A 23,851-nucleotide genomic window follows, 5' to 3' on the forward strand; every position below is an offset into this window, starting at 1 on the left:
TAAAAGCTATTTTTCTGTTTACTCATCGTAGGTGTTCGTATTTCTAGAAAGAACTTTTTGCAGTCTTATTTCTTCTGCTGTTGCTTTTCACCTTCGCCTTGTTAGCTCACCTGGCCAAGTGAGCTTTTCTCATTACTTGGCGTCCGTCGTCCGTCGTCGTCGTTAACTTTTTACATTTTGAACTTCTTCTAGAGAACCACTGAATGGAATAAAACCAAACATGGCATGAATATTCCTTATAAGGTGCTGACCAAGTGTTGTTATTTTGTAGCCGATCAATCATCCAAGATGGCCGCCAGCGGGGGACTCCGTTTAACATAGGACCCTATGGACAATACTTACAAATGTCTTATTTTAGAGAACCACTGAATGGAATGAAACCAAACATGGCATGAATGTTCCTTATGAGGTGCTGACCAAGTGTTGTTATTTGAAGCCGGTCCATCATCAAAGATGGCCGCCAGCGGGGGACTTCGTTTAACCTAAGACCCTATGGGAAATACATACAAATGCTTCTTCTAGAGGAGCACTGAAAGGAATGAAACCAAACATTGCATAAATGTTCCTTATGAGGTGCTGATGAAGACCTTAATACATGTATCTTTATAGATTGAGATCTACTGTAAACTGCATAAATATCAAGAAAAGAAGATCTACACATAAGTCAACATGAGCAAAATGACATCTTGTTGGAGTTATTGTCCTTTTAAAGTCTATTTTCTACAATTTCAATGTATTTATTAGTAATTTCTGTAAATTTTACAAAAGTCTTCTGCTTTTGATTAAATTACAGGGCCAATATTAAAAAAAAATTGGCCTCAATCATTATTAGGGTATCTGTTATGATTTTAATCTATTTTTACATGATTTCCAAAACCAAAGTAGAATCAGGTGAGCGACACAGGCTCTTGAGAACCTCTAGTTTTATTATTGTTATTATCATTCATTAATCTTTTTTTATTATTATTCAAACCTATAGTGTATGGCTACATACTCAGATTTGAATGTACGATTATAGTTTATTTTCTGCATTATCTATACAACAATTAAAACAAAATACGTTGAAATTCTTGCTTTTATGAAGTCATTGAAAAATACTGATAGATACCCTTTGGTGATGGTTATATTTAGGTTATGTTCCCCCGGGAAGGTTTTGTATTGCTGGCAATGCATCTTGCAATTCAAAATAAAAATATATACGGGTCAGCGATGTTTATGATAATTAAAGATTATTGATTCGATAACGGTGATAGATCCCTGGGGAATTGAATATATTGTAGGAAATGCATTTTGTCATAAAGAGCAACACGACGGGTGCCACTCATGGTAATTACATTCGATGTAAAGTCTCAATCGGTTTTGTCATAATCAAGGAAACGATTACGGAAGTATGGCTACGAAAATTGAAACATATCCGTTGTTATGGTTGAAACAGATATTCAGTTACTGTTAAACAACTCATGATGTCATCCGTAAAACTTGTATTGCTAGGATCCCTTCATTAGATAGCTTCCTTGAAATCAGAAACTCTTTCAGGGAAATAATGACAGGAAACGCAAATTCTGTATATCGTATCAATTTGGATATTTATACTCCCTATGCAGACGCTGTTAGAATGATGCTACATAGAAATGGAAAATTCATAATTGGAAAGCTTAATTCATCCCTTTTGTATTAAAGTTTTGTTCTTAGTCGACCCTCATTGTAAATTTCTAGACTAAGTCAAGATATGAGGCAGACTTAACTATTTTGTGGTATCTTTATTTCAAGTTCGACGGGAAAGCGAATAAGTTTGCTTCAAGTACATATTTAAGTATGAATATGATGTTTTAAATTAAATCATAGTAGTGAAAACAAAGTTGTATAATTCAATTACACATAATTAGAATGTCTAGTATGATGCACAGATGTAAAGTAGTTAGGTTTATGGGGTGTTGAAGGTGGAAGGTATATATTTCGTTTTGGGTATATTGCTTTATTATGTTTCATACTTCGCATTTCCAATATTTTAATTTGGGATTTATATTAGTTATTAATGATTAAAAAAAAATAATGCACAAATAGCGTATGAATTTAGATTAAGTAAAGTGTAGTTTTGTATTACTACCACTTGGTCGAAGCCACTGTTAGTATTTTAAAGAGCGCTCCTAGCATATTTATGATTGTTTGTTAAAAGATGTGTTGCCATATTTGGACTTTTTTTAACTTGTTTTATTCGAACGTCACTGGTAAGTCTTTGGTAGACGAAACGCGCGTCTGGCGTAGAGTTTTTTTATCCTGGTATCTATGATGAGTATATTTACAACCACTGAGTCGATGCAACCACAGGTGGAGATTTTCTCCCAAAGGGTATGGTATGCCCAGTAATCAGCACTTATGTGTTGACATGAATTATCATGGATATGGTCATAATTGTATATTAACTGTTTATAAAACTTTGGAATATTCGAAATTCTAAGGATTTTCTACCATAGGAATATATTACCTTAGCTGTATTTGGCAAAACCTTGCGGAATTTTGAGTACTTAATGCTCTCCAAATTCGAACTATATTTGGCCGTGTTAAACTTGTTTAATTCGAGCGTCACTGATGAGACTTTGGTAGACGAAACGTGCGTCTGGCGTAGATTCTTTATCCTGGTATCTATGATGAGTTTATAATTTACTGGTGGTAATAATTTTATACGTGGATAATCTTTGTGGTTTGTTATTTAGAATATTGATTATTACATCTCCAATTTTTATAATGTGATATATATAACGATATAACGATATTAAAATTATCAACATTTATATAAGATATTGAATTTTGAATCTCTAATTTCCAACGCCAAATGTTGATTAGCTTGTGTAAAAAGTGGAAATACTTCTATGAATATTTTATGATTTAATTTACCTTGTTAAAAATGAAAAGCATAAGAGAAGATAATTATATTGATGTACAAATTAATATATTTGATTTGAATACCTTCCACATTGTACCTTACAGTTTATGAAACATGTATACTTCATGTATGTAATATGAATCTTAGTCTTATGTCGCTAACCTTGATCAAGACGGCAAATATACCCATAAACATGATGAGACACTGGAAAACATCCGTCCATATTACTGCCTTAATTCCTCCCTGTAAAGATATCGATGATTATCAACAGAACATCACAGTAAAAATGAAAAACTGACAAATCTTAAAAATGCTTAATTTCTGTAAAAAGCAAAATTTTGATTGTCAAATTTCGATATGCAACAAATGATTTTGGGCAAAAAATTGCGAAAGTGTGTCATTAATTAAATATAATATTCAACAATTAATTCTATTAGGATTTTGTATTTGATACTGTGACACGTAACTGTCTTTAAACGTAAGGGATTGTGGTTTGATATTCGAGCTATAATATTTAATTTTCTTTGTTATTTATATTCCCCTATATATTTGTAGTACAGTTTATATAAAAGATAAAAAAGATTTCTTTACTAACTACTTATAATTATACAAAGAGTTTCGTTGGTTTGTGTACTGTATATCAATAAAAATGAAGATACATGAAGCAGTTTGCTATGAACAATGCAGTGAATCAATATTAAAAGAACAATAATAAGCCTAAGCAAATAAAACAAATCTAATCAAAACAAAACATAAGTTGCAATGATTTCACGGTAACAACATAGTTGTAACCTCTATCAATAAGTATGGGAACTAAATATTTGAAGAACAATTCTTTTGTTTTTGTTTTATGATTAATAATACAGGTTATTAACATGATAAAAGTTTAAGAATAAATCCCTAAATCTGTGATTACATTTTGTAAAGAGATGACCGCAGTCGTATTTGGCGCAATTTTTTTTTATTTTAAAAAACATTTTTAATGCATTTCAACTTCATATTTTATTTGGACTTAATACGATCACCACATTTACGAGACCCCTGTAGACGAAAGGCCCGCCTGGTGTATCCAAATATTAGCCTGGTATCCATTATGATGTTTCGCTAAAAAAAACTGGGTTAATGCCGCTGCTGAAAGACGTTCTGTTGCCGAGGGAATCACCAGCCCAGTAGTTAGCACTCTAAGGTTGAAAGTTGAAAAGATAAATTATTTGAAACTCTAAGGTAGTTCTACCCTTATGCATAGATGACACTTGGTATTTTAATTGATCTTTCTACTGTTCTTTATATATTGAAGCGCCATTGATGAGTCTTATGAAGACGAAACGCTGAAACCAAAATATAAGCGTGGTATCGTTAATGCATTCTAACTGTATATGTTTTGGTGAACACTTATTTGTATAATGAAAATTAAACAGTTAAACTGATAATTGTTACTTTTATTACTTACAATAGAGGTATAAATAACTGAGGCTGATGCAACACATGTAACAGATACCCAATACGGCATGTTTGTAACTGAAAAAAAATATTTATAACAAATATGAGAATGTTATTAACAAATACCTAGTAATCAGTGTCTTGCCATTGACCAGATATGACAGATCTATTTGATTGGATTAATTTCTGTTCCATTGAATCAAATGTTCTAACTCCTTCATTAAAAGTTTATGAAAATGTGTATTTCACTCGTTGTCATATATTTTTGTTATTCATTTATAACCAAGAGATACAACTGTAAATAGTACATGTATATTAATTCGAAACTGGAGCGGCCAGTTTGAAAACGCAAAAACAAGTTGTCATGAAAAAGGTATGTCCTCGTGGACAATTTTTCATGACTCGCACTCGTAAAGTTATGTGAGTGTCCATTGTATCCTCTAAACAACTTTACACCTATACTGTTCTGTATAAGATAACAATCCCTTAAATATGGCATTCGATCATAACACTTAGTTGTGAAAATTTTGAACAGGGCGATAATATGTAATCAGTTTAAAACTGAAACGGGAAATTTGTAAACGCAAAATCAAAATCATATAAACGTATGTCCTCGTGGGTATTACAGTAAATAAAAATATGTAAGTGTCAATAATACAGCAGTGCATGCAAATGGAGTATATATCTCCCAGTTGATACGATATTTGAGATTTTGCGTGTCCTTCTTTAATTGGTGGATGCAAGTGGTTTCAGTAATCGCTTCGGAAGTTTTACAGACACTATGATGAAATAGACCGTTACGAAATATTTGTGTCACAGAAGACCATGGATATGTTTTAATTGTCGAAACCATACTTCTGTATTATTTTCATCGATTGTGACATCACCGAATGAGTTCTCCATGAATTTGTTCTTGTCATAAGCAATGATTTTATCCTTCCGAAGCACCATAACCTCTTTTTTTCTCGAGTTCGTATTGCCAAACCTTTAATCTGTTTTCATGGCCATCTCTATTCCATTTAATATTCCGAAGTCCAGATGGTCAAAAATTCAGATTTAGGATATAATATATCAAAAAGATATGAAAGTTCAAATTTAATAAAAAAAATATGTTTCATATACTTGAATGGCTATAAAACAAGTGTTCATGGACTTTTTTGTAAATGAAAATCCTTTATCTTATCAAAATCTTAAAATAATTTGTTGCTATTGAATTATTGTCTTCCCGTACTCTAAACCTCCTGTATCTTCTCCGCATGCAGTGACCTTAACCGCGAGACTTATCGTTAGAACTTCGACACCCGCACAGCGCAAGTGCGAGGGAAAACCCGTGATTAAAAGTATGTAAACACACGTGCACGTGAAGGTAAATATTTTTAATTGATTCTTTGAAAGAACAGTTAAATACACCAAATCATTTAACAACTGTCATGGCAGAATTTAATCAATAAATGGAAACGCATGGAAAATATAAAACCAAATTAACATCGCTTATCAACTCACTTTTTTCACGTGCTCCATGTTTCTATGTTGATTTCTTTTTTTTTGTCGATTATACATTATGGATACGTAATAAATGTAAAAAAAAATGCTTAAAAGACTTAGTTTTGTATATATGCATGCATTGGTTCAAAAATTTCCTTAACATTATTATACACAGAAACTCGTTTCATATGACTTTATGAAAAAGATTCCTGGGAAAAATTTCAATTTTCAAAATTAGTGATAGGTTCTCCAAGACAATAGGTTCATTTGTATTGTTTTGTCTCCTTCTCAACCATATCTATATACAAGCGCGTTATGTATAAGGATTTTATCATTCCATATTCCAAACTTTTCATTTCTTTTTTACTTATTCTCTTATACTTTTGATCAAATGCTCTATCATTTAGACAATTTTAAAGGATTATTCATTTTGTCATATGAATGTTTAATGAAGAACAAAACAAACTAAAACATTATTATTCCACAAGAAAAAAAAATGAATATAAATTCACTGTTTCGTCTGATTAAATTACATTTTGCTTTGACAAATGTTGTTTTTATTTATCAAAAGTAGGACTAATTAAAACTAACATCCAGTTAGATAAATACTATAATTCAGGAAAGGTGCATCTCAGATATTGTAAACGCAACACAAATGATGAAGTTATAGTTTCCACTTGTTCTCCTGTCTTGCTAGGAATTCTGGGTTCGTATAAAAAGTAAAGTAACAAAAATACAGCACTCCAAGGAAAATTCATACGGAAAGTCCCTTAACAAATGGCGATTTCAAAAGCTCAAACACATCAAACGAAGAGAAAACAACTGTCATATTCCTGTCTTGGTACAGGCATTTCCTTATGTAGAAAATGGTGGAATAAACCTGGTTTTATAGCTAGCTTAACCTTTACTGAGTCGCCACTTGTGTTCAATTGGTGCAAAAATAAAAACAAATAATGTTTCCTAAAATATTAACTTATACTTCTATATTTTGAACACAGTTTCTTTGGGTCATTTTCTTATTCAGATCGATGCATTTCTTTCTGACAACAGACCAAAATGTTAGTTTGTATAAGTTATAGGCAAATGTAGACAAAACATTCATGTTAGGATGGTCTTTTTGAATAATGTCTGTATCATTTCTTCTTTAGAGAGAAGTAATTGTTAGGTAAAGTTGAGTAATTAGTATATATTAGAGACAAGAGATGAGGATGCATCTTTTTTGAGATACATTTTTCTTTTCAAAGCACAAAAAAGAATTTACAGATCAATACATCCAACATCATGATCGTGGTTACACAGCAATTTGTCGAAATCAATTATATTTTGAACCTGTAGTCCACAGTTTCTACAATGAAGTACATTACCTTTTGATGTTGATGTAACTGAGTCCTAAAACTATTACACTGTCATTATAAACAATTCATTCCCTCAACTACAATCGCACGCCAATCTTCATTACAACGGACAGGTGATTGGATAAAAATGATGGACTGCCACGCCTACATCAAACTGAGGTCCTATGAACTGACATTAGATAGCTGTCAATATGGAGAAACAATATTCCAAACGGATATGTTAAGAGATTAAGTTGGGAACTAGTATTTGATATTTGAAAAAAGTTTACATAGTCATTATTAATATCTCTTATTGTTTCAGCAATACAAGTGTTTAGTAACGTTGAACATGAACATGCCCCCTTTTTTTTAGACATTCCACATAAAGAAATACAAAAATCTGCAAGTATTGCAAATATTTGACAAATTTAAATTCTCGTACAGAAAGATTTTTTTTCTTCTAAATATTGTCTGTTGAAGAGAGAGGAGTGTCACCCCGAATTTCCTGAAAAACAAAGGCTGAATACCGATATCCCGAAAAATACAGCATTCTTTCCCGAATCCCGAAAAATTACTCATTGATTCCCGAGTCCCAATAAATGTAAGTCCAAAATTCCTGCAAAAATAAAGGCCCAACCAAACGCCCCGAAAAGGTATGATCTAATTTTAATTTTCAGTTTTTAAAATCAAATAAAAACATTTTACACAAATTCGTCTTCAGGCACGTAAATTGATATAGGTTACATGTACTAGTTGGTCTGGATTTTGATAAAAAAAATAGCCAATGAAATGCATAAATATTTTATGTCATAGGTCACGCACGAACTGTCTTACTTAATAAGGATGCTTATGCGGCACATCAAAGATAAGATTAATTTTTAATCAGACATTTACCCATTGTACATGAGAATGTACCACAGAACTTAAGTTCACTTGAATACATTGACCTCTTATCTTGTCGACTTTGAAGCCCGTATGACAGCTGACTTAAATCCACGGAAGAGACTTTGGTGAAATTTGAAAAATCAACAACTCTTAATTTTCACGAGAACGAAGATTTTGCAAGTACGCAGTAATGATTAGATCATCGATGAAGTAATTTTAAAAATTAGACGCCAAGGTAGAAACTATCTAGCTCATAATAAAGAAAATGTGAACCGTTTTGAAGCAAGAATATCTCATGTATCCGAAATTTTGTTTGTGGACATATGTTGCTGGTGGATACAGTCGCACCGACTTAAAGCAATGTAGGGTCTGCAGAGAAATGACGATTTAAGGGTTCGAGGTATGTATTATTTGAATAAAAATATTATCTATGTAGAATATTTTTTGTCATTTCAACTCGATTCAAACTCAATTATGTATATTTCATTGTTTAATAATTTATTGTCACTTCCCCACCTCAAATAAATTATTCCTCTTCAAGACATTTAGAATAAAAAAAGATTTTAAACGTGCCAAACTATTTAAAAAAAACATATTTTGCAGTGTTCTGTTGTTTTTTTGGGGGTAATTTTCATGCCGACAAGGCAGTAGTAACTCGCAACATATTCTATATATCAACGATTTGTTCCCGGGGTCGTCATTTTTTTATGATTTTGAAGAGCTCTGAAAGAAAAGAGATAATGAAATGTCCGTCTAACGAGTGCTAGCGATAAATTTAATGAAACATTTTGTAAGAAATTATAATATATTTTTTAGGGTGAAGAAGATATCCTATTCCTTTATTACACAAACCACAACTGGACTGGAGAGATAATTCATGATATGCTTATATGTATGGCAAGCAACTGAACTGTAAATCACTGTAAAGATGAATTATCGGACAACAGCGAATTATGATTTTTCACAAAAGATGGAATTAGTTTGACAAACACTGCTGAAATTACTCTTGCTAGTGTTGAACATGTCAATTCATAAAAGGAGATGTAGTATGATTGCCCACTAGAAAACTTTCCACCAAGGACCAAATGACGTAGATGTTGTAGCAACTATAGGTCACCGAACGGCCTTCGTCAATAAGCAAAACCCATACCGCAAAGCAAGCCATACAAGGCCCAGACAAAATATAAGATAAAGCATTCCAAACGAGAAATAAAAAGCCGCCAGAATTATGTAGAAAACAGCAAACGAATAACAAATATGATACACAGCAACAAACGACAATATCCTGACTTAGGTCATTTGAACTTTGGTGGATAGTTGTCTCATCTCCTTATTTTTTATATTTAAATATTTCCTGAAAAAAGTGATAATTGTTAAAGCCAGTGAAATACATGTGTACATCAAATTAATTTTATAAAAATAAAAAATTGTGCACTCAGTGATGTTATCATAACTTTTCATTGTTTGAAGACAATTTTTCTAACGGTCTGAAACTGGAAAGCGGCATTGGCGATAATTTGAAATAAAAATTTAGATTTTGTATTTTCCCAATGCAAATTGTCGAACGCACCTCGATGGCAGCCACGATGTTTTGAGTACGCAAATATTATTCTCTAAAATAGCTTAATTATAAACTAAAATACCACAAACTTGGTTAACAATGGAAGCTTAAGAAGTTAAACATCATGTTCAAGGAAGGATGAAAAAATTATCTAATTCGAACTAAATATTTAAGTTTAAAAGGTTTCACATAGCTGAATACCGATTACCAAAACAAAACAACAATGGCAGCCCAAACACAAACCCGATCTGAAATAAACACAGATGTGGAGTGTCTTACGAAGTTGTATATTGTGACAGATACATACAAAAACAATCAGAAATCTTCAAACGGAAGGTCAATCCTCTTTGAACAAATTGACAAGTTATTTTACAAACAAAAAGCAAATTGTGCCAGCTTCATAACATCAAATACAAGAATACATGCTTGGATATCTGCTCTCGGAGATCTTATTTATAACAAGGAAGGTACAGGTTTTGATGTTGTAGGGACTGACAAGAAATCTGAAAATGAAAAAATTATTCAAACTGTATTTGTTGTGTCCAATAAACATGACAGTAGCCTAGAATCTGATGATGACTTTCTATACAAAGTCATCATATATCTTACAACTGGAAAAATTTTAATCCAAGGTAAAGATTGGGAGTAATTTTGCGACACAAAATTTGAAGCCTGTAAACAACTTGTGGATAACTTAATGAGTAAACAAGACAAACAAGGAAGTGAAAACATTGTGTAACTACGGATGAAACCAATACTGAAGAAACTAATCCCAAAATACATCTCACCAGTTCATTGACTAATTCAGACAAAGATCACGAAAATCACAAGACCGATAATAAACAAAAAACCCTGAATAAAATTAAGAAAGATAGTGCAGTAACAAATACTACAAATAACGATGAAAATGGTATGAATTTGCAAGAACAGGTTGATTCAAATGCAATCCTATAGATAAATAATAGGCTGGACATTTTTGAAGAATCACTGGTCAAAATAACTTCAACTTTGGCCAACACAATTGACATTTTTGGAACAAGTCACGCAGATACTCTGCAGGAACTTCGAAAAATCAAAAAATCTAAAGGTACATCTGAGACAATCCAACCTGAAATAAAACATTTTGAAAATCAAATAAAAGAAAAAGATGATATGATTACTGCATTAAGAAAAGAAGTTCAACAACCTAAAGATAGAAACCAAAAGAAGTATGCAAAAGAACTTGCAAACACAAAAAATGAACTTCAAAACCAGATCAGTGTGATCACAGAAGAAAAAATTCAATCAAATATTGAGACTGAGAAACTTTCACTCAGACTGGAACAAATACAAAATGACAAAGAGAACTTAAAAATTACATTCAAAAAGAGAATTGATGATAAAGAAAAAACAATTCAGAACCTTCAAGATAGAATACAGTCATTTCTGTACGATAGTGACGAAGAGCCATGGACAAAAACAAAAAGGGTCTCTAAAGATAACAACTCTTCCCTCAACAATGATCAACAAGTTGACTCTGCATCCAAACTTGATCTAACAACCAAAAACCAAAACAGCCCTGATAGAATGTCTCCCACAACTGATGAGAGACAGACATCAATCCAACAATATTTAGAAACAGACAAAAGTAATTCACACAATGACAAGAATGATGGGGACATACCCTCTAGAACACCGAAGTCTGCGGTAAATGGTGAATTTTTAAATGATGCAAAACTTGATACTATTTTCTATCATGATTCTATTGGCCACAGGGTAGGCATTAAAAGATTGTTAGCAAGCTCTGGACAATCAGGTCTCAAACAAACAACATACAGAATAGAAAACGTTATTGAAGCATTAGATGATATTTCTTCTGCAAGATCAATTATAATTCATGTCGGAATTAATGATATCAAAGTGAGAGAAGAATCGGCAGAAGATATCTTCCCAAGATACGAAGAAATGGTTAACAAAGCTTTAGATAAAGCAAATAGTGTCGTGCTCTCTTTAGTAATCCCAACTAAATACACCTTGCTAAATAAAAAAAAGTCAAACTTATAATGGATACAAATGTTTTACTAACTGCAGACAGTCTGAAACTAATAGAGTATGGGGTGGTTTAGCCACTTTTATTAAAAAGGAAATTTTGCAAGGTGTTAAAATTAATTGATAAAACAATGAGTGACATGATGTGGTTTAAACTTGACAAAAATTATTTTGGCTTTGAGAAAAATCTATTCATCTGCTCCATGTATATACCCCCTGCAACTCATCATACACTATGCTAACTAATTTTGATAAACAAATGTTTGAAAACCTAGAGCAGGATGTTACCAAATAGTGTCTGAGCAGAAAGTTGATGAACCAGGGGTATGTCAAAGAATGTATCGTCCTTTTTCTAAAAAAAGTTCATCGGAAGGTACCAAGATGGTCTTGAAGTATAGATTCTGCGTACTGACGTTGTTTATCATCTTTATAACGTGTTATAGTATTCTTTTATTTGTCTTTACTAATATTTCTTTTACTGTTAAGTCTGTTTTTGTGATATCCATTTAACGTGACTCTGTACTTATGTATCCCGTCATACTTTGAACGACAAAATTATTTTATTTTATTAATATTACTTTTACTGTTAAGTCTGTTTTTTGTTATATCCATTTGACGTGACTCTGTACTTATGTATCCCGTCATACTTTGAACGACACAATTATTTTATATCTACCTGTGTGACGTCAAACGCGCGATTCTTAAATTTTTTTATCCTTTATGGTGTCAGACCACCAATTACTCCCTCTAATTTAGAACGTATGTAAAAGTAGCCCTACTCTGACACAACATAGTGCTTTTGATGTCCTTGTTTACTTAAACTAACCAACAAATTTGCAGAAATGAAACTTTTGGTGAAAGAGAAATATATTTAGACCATTTTGAGCCAAAATTTACTTGTCTATGACTTTGCATTATAGTAGCCACATTTCAATCTTTTTTTGGGCAAAAAGTCAGATATTGCAATTTTAGAGCCTTAAACATGAATTTGTGCTATTTTTAGCTTTTCCCACCCTGACAATATGCTTTCATATAAAAAATGTCCTAAATTGTTATAAATGGACAGTCAGTTGTTTCTGTGGTGTTAGACATTAAAACATAGGTTGTTTACTATCCCAAAAAAATTGTCGTCATGAAGATTTAATGAAATTATTTGATTTTACCCCTTATATCATTGCGTCATACCATGTATTTGGCAGATAACATAGCCTGGTGTAAACACTGCATAAACTCACAAAAATCCCATTTATAATCTCAAATGAAAGTTGTATACCTTAAATTTAATTGACTGATAGTAAATAAAAACAGTTAAATGACCATGACTGCACTTTTTATCAGTTAATAGTCCCATTACTGACACCAGGTGAAAAAAGAGGGGTCAATATTCCTTGACTCTTCAATACCTTGGATTTTTTACTAGACTCATTGTAAAAATTGTGGAAAGTCTTTAAAGTAGTAGAACAAACAAGGAAAAATCAACAAAAACTGATCTTGATATTGAAAATTTATGTTCCTGTAGTCCAAAATGAAATTTTCAGGTATTTTCTATCAAAGTCATACATTACAGTCAGTTTAAATTGAGCTGTGAAATTTGTAATATAAGTCGCATTATGTTCAGATAGGCTGTTTTAACTACAAATTGACTAAGGATTAAGAATAAAGCAAAACAAAAGATTTCTGATCAACTTTTTTGTCTCTTGTCAGACCACCAATTACTCCCTCTAATTTAGAACGTATGTAAAAGTAGCCCTACTCTGACACAAAATAGTGCTTTTGATGTCCTTGTTTTCTTAAGCTAACCAACAAATTTACAGAAGTGAAACTTTTGGTGAAAGAGAAATATATTTAGACCATTTTGAGCCAAAATTTACTTGTCTATGAGTTTGCATTAAAAATTGAGGATTAATGCGCTCCATAGTATACTAATTTAAGATTTCCAGAAAACCAGGGGTTATTTTTAAAGTACCTCCTTTTGAAGGTCAGTTTTTTTCTTAGAAGGCTTTAAATGTATATTGAAAATTGGCATGCAGAAAGCTGATACATGTACAATTCAGGATATACCTGGTTTCTGTGAAGTTAAACTTAAGGTAAAATATTTAGAAAGCTGTGAAAATTGCAAAATTTGGTTGCACAGATAGGGATATTTAATTGGTGGTCTGACACCTTATGGGTGGAATTTACATAGATAAATAAAATCGTATAATAAAAAAAGCAAAATGAGGATGTTAAATTTGATGTATGCCTTTTTGTGCTTCTTTGTTACATTTGTTTGTTTTTATAGTGATTAAGATGATAATACAATGTTGACTGCTGTGCCCCTATTATTGACATTTTTACCTATTGTGTCGGTTTGTTTTGTTCACGCATCGTTGTCAATATAATGGAATTTGATGCGATTGTCATACAAGTGAGAGGTTTAGCTATCTATAAAACCAGGTTCAATCCACCATTTTCTACATAAGAAAATGCCTGTACCTAGTCAGGAATATGACAGTTGTTATCCATTCGTTTGATGTGTTTGAGCTTTTGAATTTGCCATTTGATTATGAACTTTCCTTTTTGAATTTTCTTCGGAGTTCAGTATTTTTGTGATTTTACTTTTTAGAGGGCAATATTGCTTTAACTGGAGATTTGAATGCCCATATCAACGTAAGTGAGCCTGACTGTATAACAAGTGAAAATGATGACAGCCTAGATGATTTTCTACCTATTAATTACATAGCAGATGCTGTGCTTAAATCAAGAAGTACTGAAATCTCACAGAACACCAACAGTTATGGTAAACAGTTAATTGAGTTATGCATTTCTGCTCAATTAAGAATTTTAAATGGAAGAACTATAGGAGATTCTAAGGGAAAAGTTACATTTTTTAATCATAATGGAATTTCTATTGATGACTACTGTATTTGCAGCTCTGGGTTCTTACCAAGTATCATAAACTTTTCAGTTAATAAATTTGAACCAACAATATCAAACCATTGTCCAATAACAGTAAATATCATATCTCAAATGAATGAACAACCACCTGAAAACTTAAAAACTCCTTTAAAGTGCATAAAATGGAATAATGAATATGAAAATACATTTAAATTAAACTTATTAAAAACTGACTTCCAACCAATTATTTCTGAAATAGAAAGCTTAGCAGAAATCCCAGTTCAAAATAACTTGGTATCCAGTATGGAAGAAAAAATTAATGAAAATGTTTCTAATATGTCATCTTTATTGTATAATGCTGATTTTCTTGGTCCAAAAGTAACCACTGGCAGGGATAAGAAAAATAAATTCCGAAAAGTTAAAAAAAAACCTTATATAATAATGAATGTGAAATCCCAATTTAGGGCTTTAAAACACCATACTAGAAAATTGTGTAAAGAACCATGGAACAGGCAACTAAGGTTAGAAGTTATGTCCAAAAAAAAAGGTACTAAATAAATTGATAAGGAAAAACTATAGACAATTTAGAAATAAAATGCTGACTAAACTCTTGGAATCAAATAATTCTTCAGATGAGTTTTGGAAAACTGTTAAAACTTTAAAGAAAAAAGAACTGAATGATCCTAGTTCAAACATTCAAGCTAAAGAATGGTTTGAATACTTCAAAAATCTTATGAATACTACCCATAACAAACATTTTGGTATCAAATCATGTATTGATGTTAATTTTTTGAATAGTTGTAACAAAAATTTAAATGTTAGAATAACTGCAGAGGAAGTGCTGCTTGCTATGAAAACCTTGAACAATAAGAAATCATGTGGTTCTGATGGATTAACAAATGAAATGTTGAAAATATCTTGTACTATGAATGTCGACATGTATGTAAAATTATTTAACTTAATTCTTTTTATTGATTTATATCCTTCTAAATGGAGGGAAAATTACATTAAACCAGTATTTAATGGAGGATGTTTTAATAACCCCTCAAACTACAGAGGTATAGCACTTTCTAGCTGCTTAGGGAAATTTTTCTCAATAGTTTTATATAATCGTTTAGAAAAGTATTCAGAAACTAATAATATTATTTGTCGTGAGTAGATTGGATTCAAAAAAGGATGTAGAACTAGCGATCCGATTCTAACTGTAAAAACTATTATTGATAAAGCTTTTAAATCAATCAAAAAAATATATGCATGTTTTATTGATTTTGAAAAAAGCTTTTGACACTATAAATAGAGAGGCCCTGCTACACAAACTTGCTGAATATAACATAAAGGGATCATTTTTCAATATTTTAAAAGATATATACAAAGAAGTTTTATTTGCAGTTTAAGTCCCTGAAGGCATTACTGAGATGTCTCCGTCCACAGTTGGAGTAAAAAAAAAGGCTGCATTTTAAGCCCTACCTTATTTCTTTATAAATAAATGATTTAACCTCCATGTTTGATAACTCATGTGATCCTGTAACATTACATGACATAAAATTGTCTAGTCTTTTATATGCTGATGACTTAGTATTAATATGAGAATCTTCAGATGGTTTAAAAAAATTGTCTAATCAAGTTAAACACTTATTGTGAAAAATGGAACTTGACTGTCAATCTTGACAAGACAAAAGCAATGATATTTAATAAATGTGGTAAAAAACTTACTGAAGATAAATTTGTTTTGAATAATGAATTAATTGAATGTTGCACAGAATACAAATATTTAGGTATACTATTCAAGCCATCAGGAATTTTCACTAATGCTGTAAATCTCCTCTGTGAAAAAGCTTTAAAGGCATTTTTTGTATTGAAAAAATGCTTTACTCAGATAAGATGGATGTTTTTTCCCATATAAAACTTTTTAATTCTTGTGTTAGCCCAATATTACTGTATTGTAGTGAGATATGGTCTCTAAATATTGTGAAGAACAACAAAACTCTTGAACCTCAATACTTATCAATGGAATCAGTAAAACTCCAGATCAAATTTGCGAAAAATCTACTTAACGTTAATTCAAAGGTAGTAAATACAACTGTTTTAGCTGAATTGGGAATGTACCCTATTGGTATACAGGCCCTTAAATCTTCTGTAGGATTTTGGTTACATATTTTAAATTCAAATGAAAAAGAGTCTTTATTATATAATGTTTATAAAGTTAACAAGCAGTTAAATGGTAGTTTTATTTCAAAAATTAAAATGCTACTATCTAAATTGAATTTCACTCATGTTTTGGAAAATCATTGTACCTTTTCTAAAAAACGATTAATTTTAGCCATCACAAAGAAGCTCAATGAAAATTAAATTATATTTTGGAAAAATTGTCTCTTTCATGATGATAATTCAATAAATGGAAATAAACTAAGAACCTACAGAAAATTTAAAGTAAAGAATGAACTTGAAAAGTACTTTTTATTCAATTTAGATAAAAATGTTACAAAAATATTTGCCAAAATAAGAATAAGTAATAGTCTGCTGGCTATTGAACGCGGTCGATACAATCAAACATCCTTAGAAAATAGAATATGTCCTTTATGCCATAAAGAGGTGGAAGATGAATTCCATTTTATTATAACATGTACAGAACTTAATAAACCTAGGATCAAAATGTTTAATGAAATTTCTAATATTGTCCCCTGTTTTAATTCAATGAGTAAGGAAAACAAATTTGATTTTATATTTTCTTGTGAAGAATGTGATATATTAATTATCATTGTTAACAGTATCAGTGAAATGTTTAATGAGAGAAACAACTATAATTTCAATATATGAACTGTGTATGATTGGTGACTAACATTATATAATGTAATATTTAATCAAGATATTTGAAATGTTAATTTTATAGAGGAGGCATGTTGTCAAAATAGTATTATAATAAATACTAATAATCTTTATTTTTTTCAATGCTACATGTTTGTATTGTTTTCTGTCTATCGTTTTATTATTTATATGTTTGTTTGTTTTTTGTTTTTTTTTGTTTTTTGTTTATTTAGTAACAATCCTATTGTTAGGCTTCTAGACTAATATAATTCTTATTCTTTTTCTTAAGAGCAAATTATTATTTATGTGCCTGTAATTGCTTACATCCACTTTAAATGAGATTATAAAATTAAAAAAATATATTTATAAACTAATAAAAAAAAAAAATTTAATCAGATTTCTATCTATTCATCTTTATCTTAATTTATGATAACACATTTTTAGGTTATAGTGAAATAAATATTTAAAATTTGAGAAAAAATATATCTGAAACTTTTTGATGCTTAATAAAAGAAAATTGTAATCAGATTGCTATCTATTCATCTAAGATATTATAATTTGATTAAGTATTCAATCCAAATATTTAATAATTATTTGAACAGTATTCTGCATCCGAGCTAGGATGTCAACTACTCAAGTTATGCTTTTGTAGAAAGTTCTCTTATCTTAGCCAAGCTTATTTTCATCTGTTTGAACACTTTTCACAATTCATTAGTATTATAAATAGACAGGTCTGTCAAATTCAAGCCATTCAAATAAAGTATAGCAAATACACAACTACAACCACTTCAGTATATTCAGAACAAGTTTGGCAGAGATAGTTTGTATTAGGAGGTATATTTTAGGGGAACTCCTAATTATAAAGACTTTATCATTGCCTTTATTCACATTCCTGGGAAGCGTCTGTCTAATTTCAGAAAATTATCTAAAAGAAATATAAAACAGAAACTTTAAATACATTTGGAATGGGAAACCAGACAAAGTTAAAAGAAACCTGATGATAGGTCCATATGAAAAGGGGGATTTAAAAATGGTTAACTTTTAAAGTTATTTTAATGGCTTTTAAAGCATCATAGGTAAATAGATTGGTAAATGGTAAATTTGCGACTTAGAAGCTTATTCCATTTAAATAGTTTAAACAGAATTCTGTCAATATTTAGCATGAATTTGAGCGATACTAAATCTCTAAAATATTTTGAAGATGTTCCGGAGTTTTATAAAGAAGTAATAAAGTCCTGGAATTTGAGTGGCCGGGAGGGGGGGGGGAGGGCAAACAAAACAACCAGATACATTTGTTGATATTAGAAAACAAATAATATGGGGAAATGAATTGATAAAATTTGGAAATAAACCAATTTTATTTGAGAACTGGATTAAGAGTGATCTGATTTACATAAATGATATCTTAGATGATACAATGTCATTATCGGAAATCTACATTCTCAACAAATTAAAGTTCAAAATAAACTGGATTGCTGAATTTCATATATTAAAAAATCTAACCCAGAAGAATGGATCCAAGTTGTTCAAAAAGAAAATTCGATTAAAATACAGTTAATATTCAGAGAAATAAGATGATATGGAAAATCATTATACTGAGACTTGATAATTAACAAATAAAATGTTATATAACTCTTTAATAAGTATACAAATAGAGCCATCAATAGGAATAAACAGAAGGCTTAGAATACTAGAAATACAAGAAACTCTAAATATGAATTCATTGTATCAATTTTTTTTTTATATCTGTGAATATCTGACTGAAAATAAGTTAAAAATATTTAGATGGAAATTATTGCAATATATTGTTCCAGCGAAAAACATTTATTGCAATGGAAAATAGCTAAGACAGATAAGTGTAATTTCTGTAACCAAGAAGAAGATTGTGCACACTATTTTCTATATTGTTCATATTTGAATAGATTTTGTCAAAAAAAAATATGACCTCTTTAAAAAAAGTAAAATATATTTTGTTATTAAATTACAACATTTTATATTTTTGGATACAAAATCACAGATAGAAAATATTACTTTTTGAATTATCAAATAACGATACTTAGTTTTTCTGTGTATAAGTCATATTATGTATTCCAGCAGAGAACAAAAAATGTTGACGTCTATAGTATTTTTGAAAATCAATTTAATAAGAGAGTAGACACAGATATATATTATTCAACATGTCTAATGTTATTGTCAATTAAAAAGAACTTTAGCAATACTTAATCTTTATTTAGGACACTTTTACATTTTTATAAGTTACTAAATTTAATCAGCTGTTTATTTCCCTGGATAATCAGTGGAGTGTAACAGGGTAAATCAAGAGAAGCTTGGACTCTTTGTGAGATTTGTAACAAGCAAGATTTGATGAATAAATAGTATTATGTTGTTGAAAAAAAGTATTAGGAGGTCACCGTTATAGTATTAAGAATAGACGCAACAATAACAGAATCTACTGGAGATGCACTGTTTCAACATGTCCAGCAACAATCAACACACATGAGGGACACCCGATTAAATTCGGTCCTCCACACAACCACCAAGCTAACCCAACCAAGATAGAGGTATCCAAAATCCTACAGACAATGAAACAAAGAGCTAAGACAGAGGTCACACCTATGCCAAACCTATACGAGGAGGAGCTTGTCAAACTCCGTAACCCAGATTGCACAGACGACACAAAACAGATTGTAGAACAACTACCAACATATTACTGAGTTAAGACTTCACGTCAAAGATCTCTAAATATATCCGTACTTCCCAAGACAACAGCAAACATCAATCGACAAATGGTGCCGGACTACTAAAGTAGATCAGTTTCTTCTACCCTCTAACAACATCAACCCACCAATTCTTATATTCCCAACTACAGACAACCTAGGAACACCTTGCTTCTGTTGGCACTATCTTCTGTGATGGGACCTTCTACTTATGTCCAGCTCTGTTCCACCAGATTTACACAATCCACGCAATGGTTGAGGGTGCAATATACCCACTGGCACACAGCTCATTACCAGGAAAAGATACGGACAAAACTACACAAGACTATTCAGTCATCTACAATATATATATCAACAGCACCAACTACTTCTTCAACCCAGCACCATATTCATCGACTATGAAACAGCCATGAACAATGCAGCTCATATTGTCTTCCCTGGTGTTCAAGTGTAAGGTTGCTTTTTCCACTTCACCCAATGTATTTGGTGAAAGACTCAGAAATGTGGACTGCAGACCTACTACAAAGAAGACGACGACATCACCAAGCTTGTTCGACGGGCAGCAGTCTTACCATTAGTACCCCAGGACCAACTTGAAGGTGTTTAGCTAGACACATTAGAAGAAATAGCTGAAGCAGAGAATGTTCCTGACACAACCACTTATACAGATTACGTCACCGAATATTGGGTTGAGACACCGCTTCCTCTTGAACCACTACCTGACTGAGGGACAACGCACTACCATTCACTTGGAAGGCTGGCACAGTAAAATCAAGAAGATGGTCCAACACACACACCCAAATATCTATGAGATAATTGAGGTGCTTCAGAAAACTCAAGCTTTCACTGAGTGTACCATCATACAGTATGTTGCAGGAGGGGCCCGTCAACCAAAAAGAAGCAGAAACAGAGAAATCGATGCAAGACTTCACGGACTGAAAGCTAAATATGAACAAGGACTTGTGGATGTGTTAGAATACGCAGATGCAGCATCACATCTTCTGCACTTAAATTAAAGACATTCTTGTACATAAAATTTGTAATTGTTTCCAATGTAATGTTTGCATATTATGTTTGATGCTTTAAATGCATTATGAATGATAAATTTCAGTGCTAATGATATGAATGTAATATTGACAATGTTAATTGTTTTAGTGCTATTAAAAATATATATCAAAATCAATTTATTATTTACTTTCATTTATCTCCTTCAAAGAATCAATTCAATGAAAATTTCACAACCAAATATATGAAGGAAACAAATACATTTTAATATGCATCAATTGTACAAACTTATACTATAGAATTTTACAGAGATATAAAATAGCAACATAACTGGAACAGACTATACAATTTTCTAATCAATAAACCTTTTGTCTTTTTTGTTTATATGACCATTTGATAGTTGGGGTAAAGAAGACAGCAATAGGAAATCGAATAAATAGTTCAATCTGATTATACATGTGGATTTCTTGACTACATAATAACTTTAATTCATGATTTCATGGCTAAAAAACCAATTTGTTGTTTTGCAAACACTATAGACCGTACCTGCCTCCATTGCAGTACCAGGACCAAAAAGAACAATTCCCATATAGAACACCTGAATGCAAAAATGTTAATGAATATCACATTTTTTTTTATATATTTAGAAAAGTATTTTGTTAATTTTGAGGGGAAGTTATTCTTCTTTATTCATATTATATATTATGCCGAACATGAAACTACTAAGGTGAAATTGATCCCATACCACTACAGAAGTTTCAATGAGGAATTCGAATACCATTCATTAAACTGTTAACTTGAAACATAAATCATTGTTTAGATGCCATCAAGGTTTATGAGGAAGGACGACTGAAATGCATACTTAAAACATTTTTATGTCACCATCACGAATTAGTTTAAAGCTCAAATCTGAAACGACAAGTTTTCGCGGTCTTTATCCCTTAGACAATAAATACCAAATCAGTCGTCTGATCTATAAAATTGATTGTATCCTATTTCCTATCTTGAATAAAGATATCAAACTTTTCCGTATTTTGTATGATTGGAGTAAGATAAAGTTCTGTATAATCAGAAATTTTAATTTCTGTTTGACATTTTACTACAACATGTACAGGAACCGCATTATAGAATATCGTATTTTTTGTCGGTGGTCAAAGACTTGCAATTATGAATGAAAGCATGAAATTACACTGTTCATAACAGTGACAATTTTAGTGACGGATATTAGAATAGTCTCACTTTAAAATCTAAAATTTAGCTTTTCAATGGATCGTTATTCAGGATATTTAGTTTTCTTTTTTGTTTTAGTTTTCCGTGATTTACCTGAAAAGATATACGAGTAGATTTAAATCGCTATATGTTAAAAGATAAATACGAGTTCCCGTAACAGTGAGTAGAACTTTGTACTTGAAAACATTGTTATTGAGTAGATTTGAAAAAAATGCTTCTGCGAAATTGATGTTTGGGAAGAACTAAAGACTATGATTTTTCATTTTTTATGAATTGTTTTATCCGCTTTGCAAAGTATTGAAAAATCACTGTGTCAACATTTTAATACATGTTTATTGGTAAATACTAAAAGTAATGTAGATTCAGAAATTATTGCGTGCATTTATTATTGCAAATTATGAAGAATGGACAAAAATGCGAGATTAATTATTGCAATTTCAGGAAAATCTGCATACAAATATATGTATCAGATGTAAGAATGCGAGTTCTTATCATTGCGATACTCACCCAGTCGCATTATTCGCATTAATAAAACCTCGCAATAACTTCTGAATTTACAGTAGAAGAATAAACATTTGATCCATGTATCAGTATTTACTAAAGAGATATTATTGGTTTAAAAATAACTTTAATCATTATGAATTCTGAACAATTAACGTATCTTACAATTGAAAATTAAATGTATGTTAAACTTGTAATGTTGGTTCCACAATGTTCTTCAACTTCATACTTCATTTGGCCTTTTCAGCTTTTTGTTTTATTCGAGCGTCACTGATGAGTCTTGTGTAGACGAACGCGCGTCTGGCGTACACAATTTTAATTCTGAGGAGCTTATTTACGACCACTGGGTCGATGCCACTGCTGGTGCAGGTTTCTCCCCGAAGGTATCACCAGCACAGTAGTCAGCACTTATGTGTTGCCATGAATTATCATTGATGTTGTCATAATCATAAATTAACTGTTTACAAAACTTTGAATTTTTCGAAAAACTAAGTATTTTCTATCCCAGGAATAGATTACCTTAGCTGTATTTGACAAAACCTTTCGGAATTTTGAATCCTCAATGCTCTCCAACTTTGTAGTTTATTTGGCCTTTTGAACTTATTTTATTCGAGCGTCACGAATGAGTCTTGTGTAGACGAAACGCGCGTCTTGCGTACAAAATGTTAGTTCTGTTATTTATGATGAGTTTATTGATACATACGTATCTTAACAGCCCGATCGTTGTTCCCAGTAGTCTTACTTCTCTACCTTTATATCTTAATTCAAAATACTGAAATATAAATTTGTACATGAATATTCGATCATTTTTTACTTTGAATTTTGCGCTGAAGGAATCGTACAGCTTCTTTGTTCCGAATGACTTCGACATGAAGCAAGAAGTTCATTGGTATGCGTTTCAATATTTTTTAATGCAATTGTGAACTTTTATGAATTTGACTGATTGCCGGATTTGTACGTATACAAGGAACACTACGGGTGCCACATGTGGAGCAGTATATGCCTTCCCTTCGGGAGCACACGAGATTACATCCGGCTTTTGGTGGGCTCGTGTTGCTCAGTCTTTGGTTCTATACTGTGTTTTGTATAATGGTGTTTG

General features: G+C 31.3%; 1 protein-coding gene across 1 annotated transcript in view; it reads right to left on the reverse strand.

Moving 5' to 3' along the window:
• Positions 1 to 23,851, reverse strand: part of LOC127738007 (sodium-coupled monocarboxylate transporter 1-like) — a 47,564-nt gene that overhangs the window by 23,239 nt on the left and 474 nt on the right. Inside the window, exons 2-5 of the mRNA XM_052249015.1 lie at positions 23,456 to 23,524; positions 21,568 to 21,619; positions 4,335 to 4,402; positions 3,047 to 3,127 (exon numbers count right to left, since the gene is read on the reverse strand). Coding sequence (XP_052104975.1) covers positions 3,047 to 3,127; positions 4,335 to 4,402; positions 21,568 to 21,619; positions 23,456 to 23,524 — 270 coding nt within the window. The remainder of the gene's footprint in view (positions 1 to 3,046; positions 3,128 to 4,334; positions 4,403 to 21,567; positions 21,620 to 23,455; positions 23,525 to 23,851) is intronic.

This window comes from Mytilus californianus, unplaced genomic scaffold (genome assembly GCF_021869535.1).
Source record: "Mytilus californianus isolate M0D057914Y unplaced genomic scaffold, xbMytCali1.0.p SCAF_4, whole genome shotgun sequence".
NCBI lineage: Eukaryota > Metazoa > Mollusca > Bivalvia > Mytilida > Mytilidae > Mytilus > Mytilus californianus.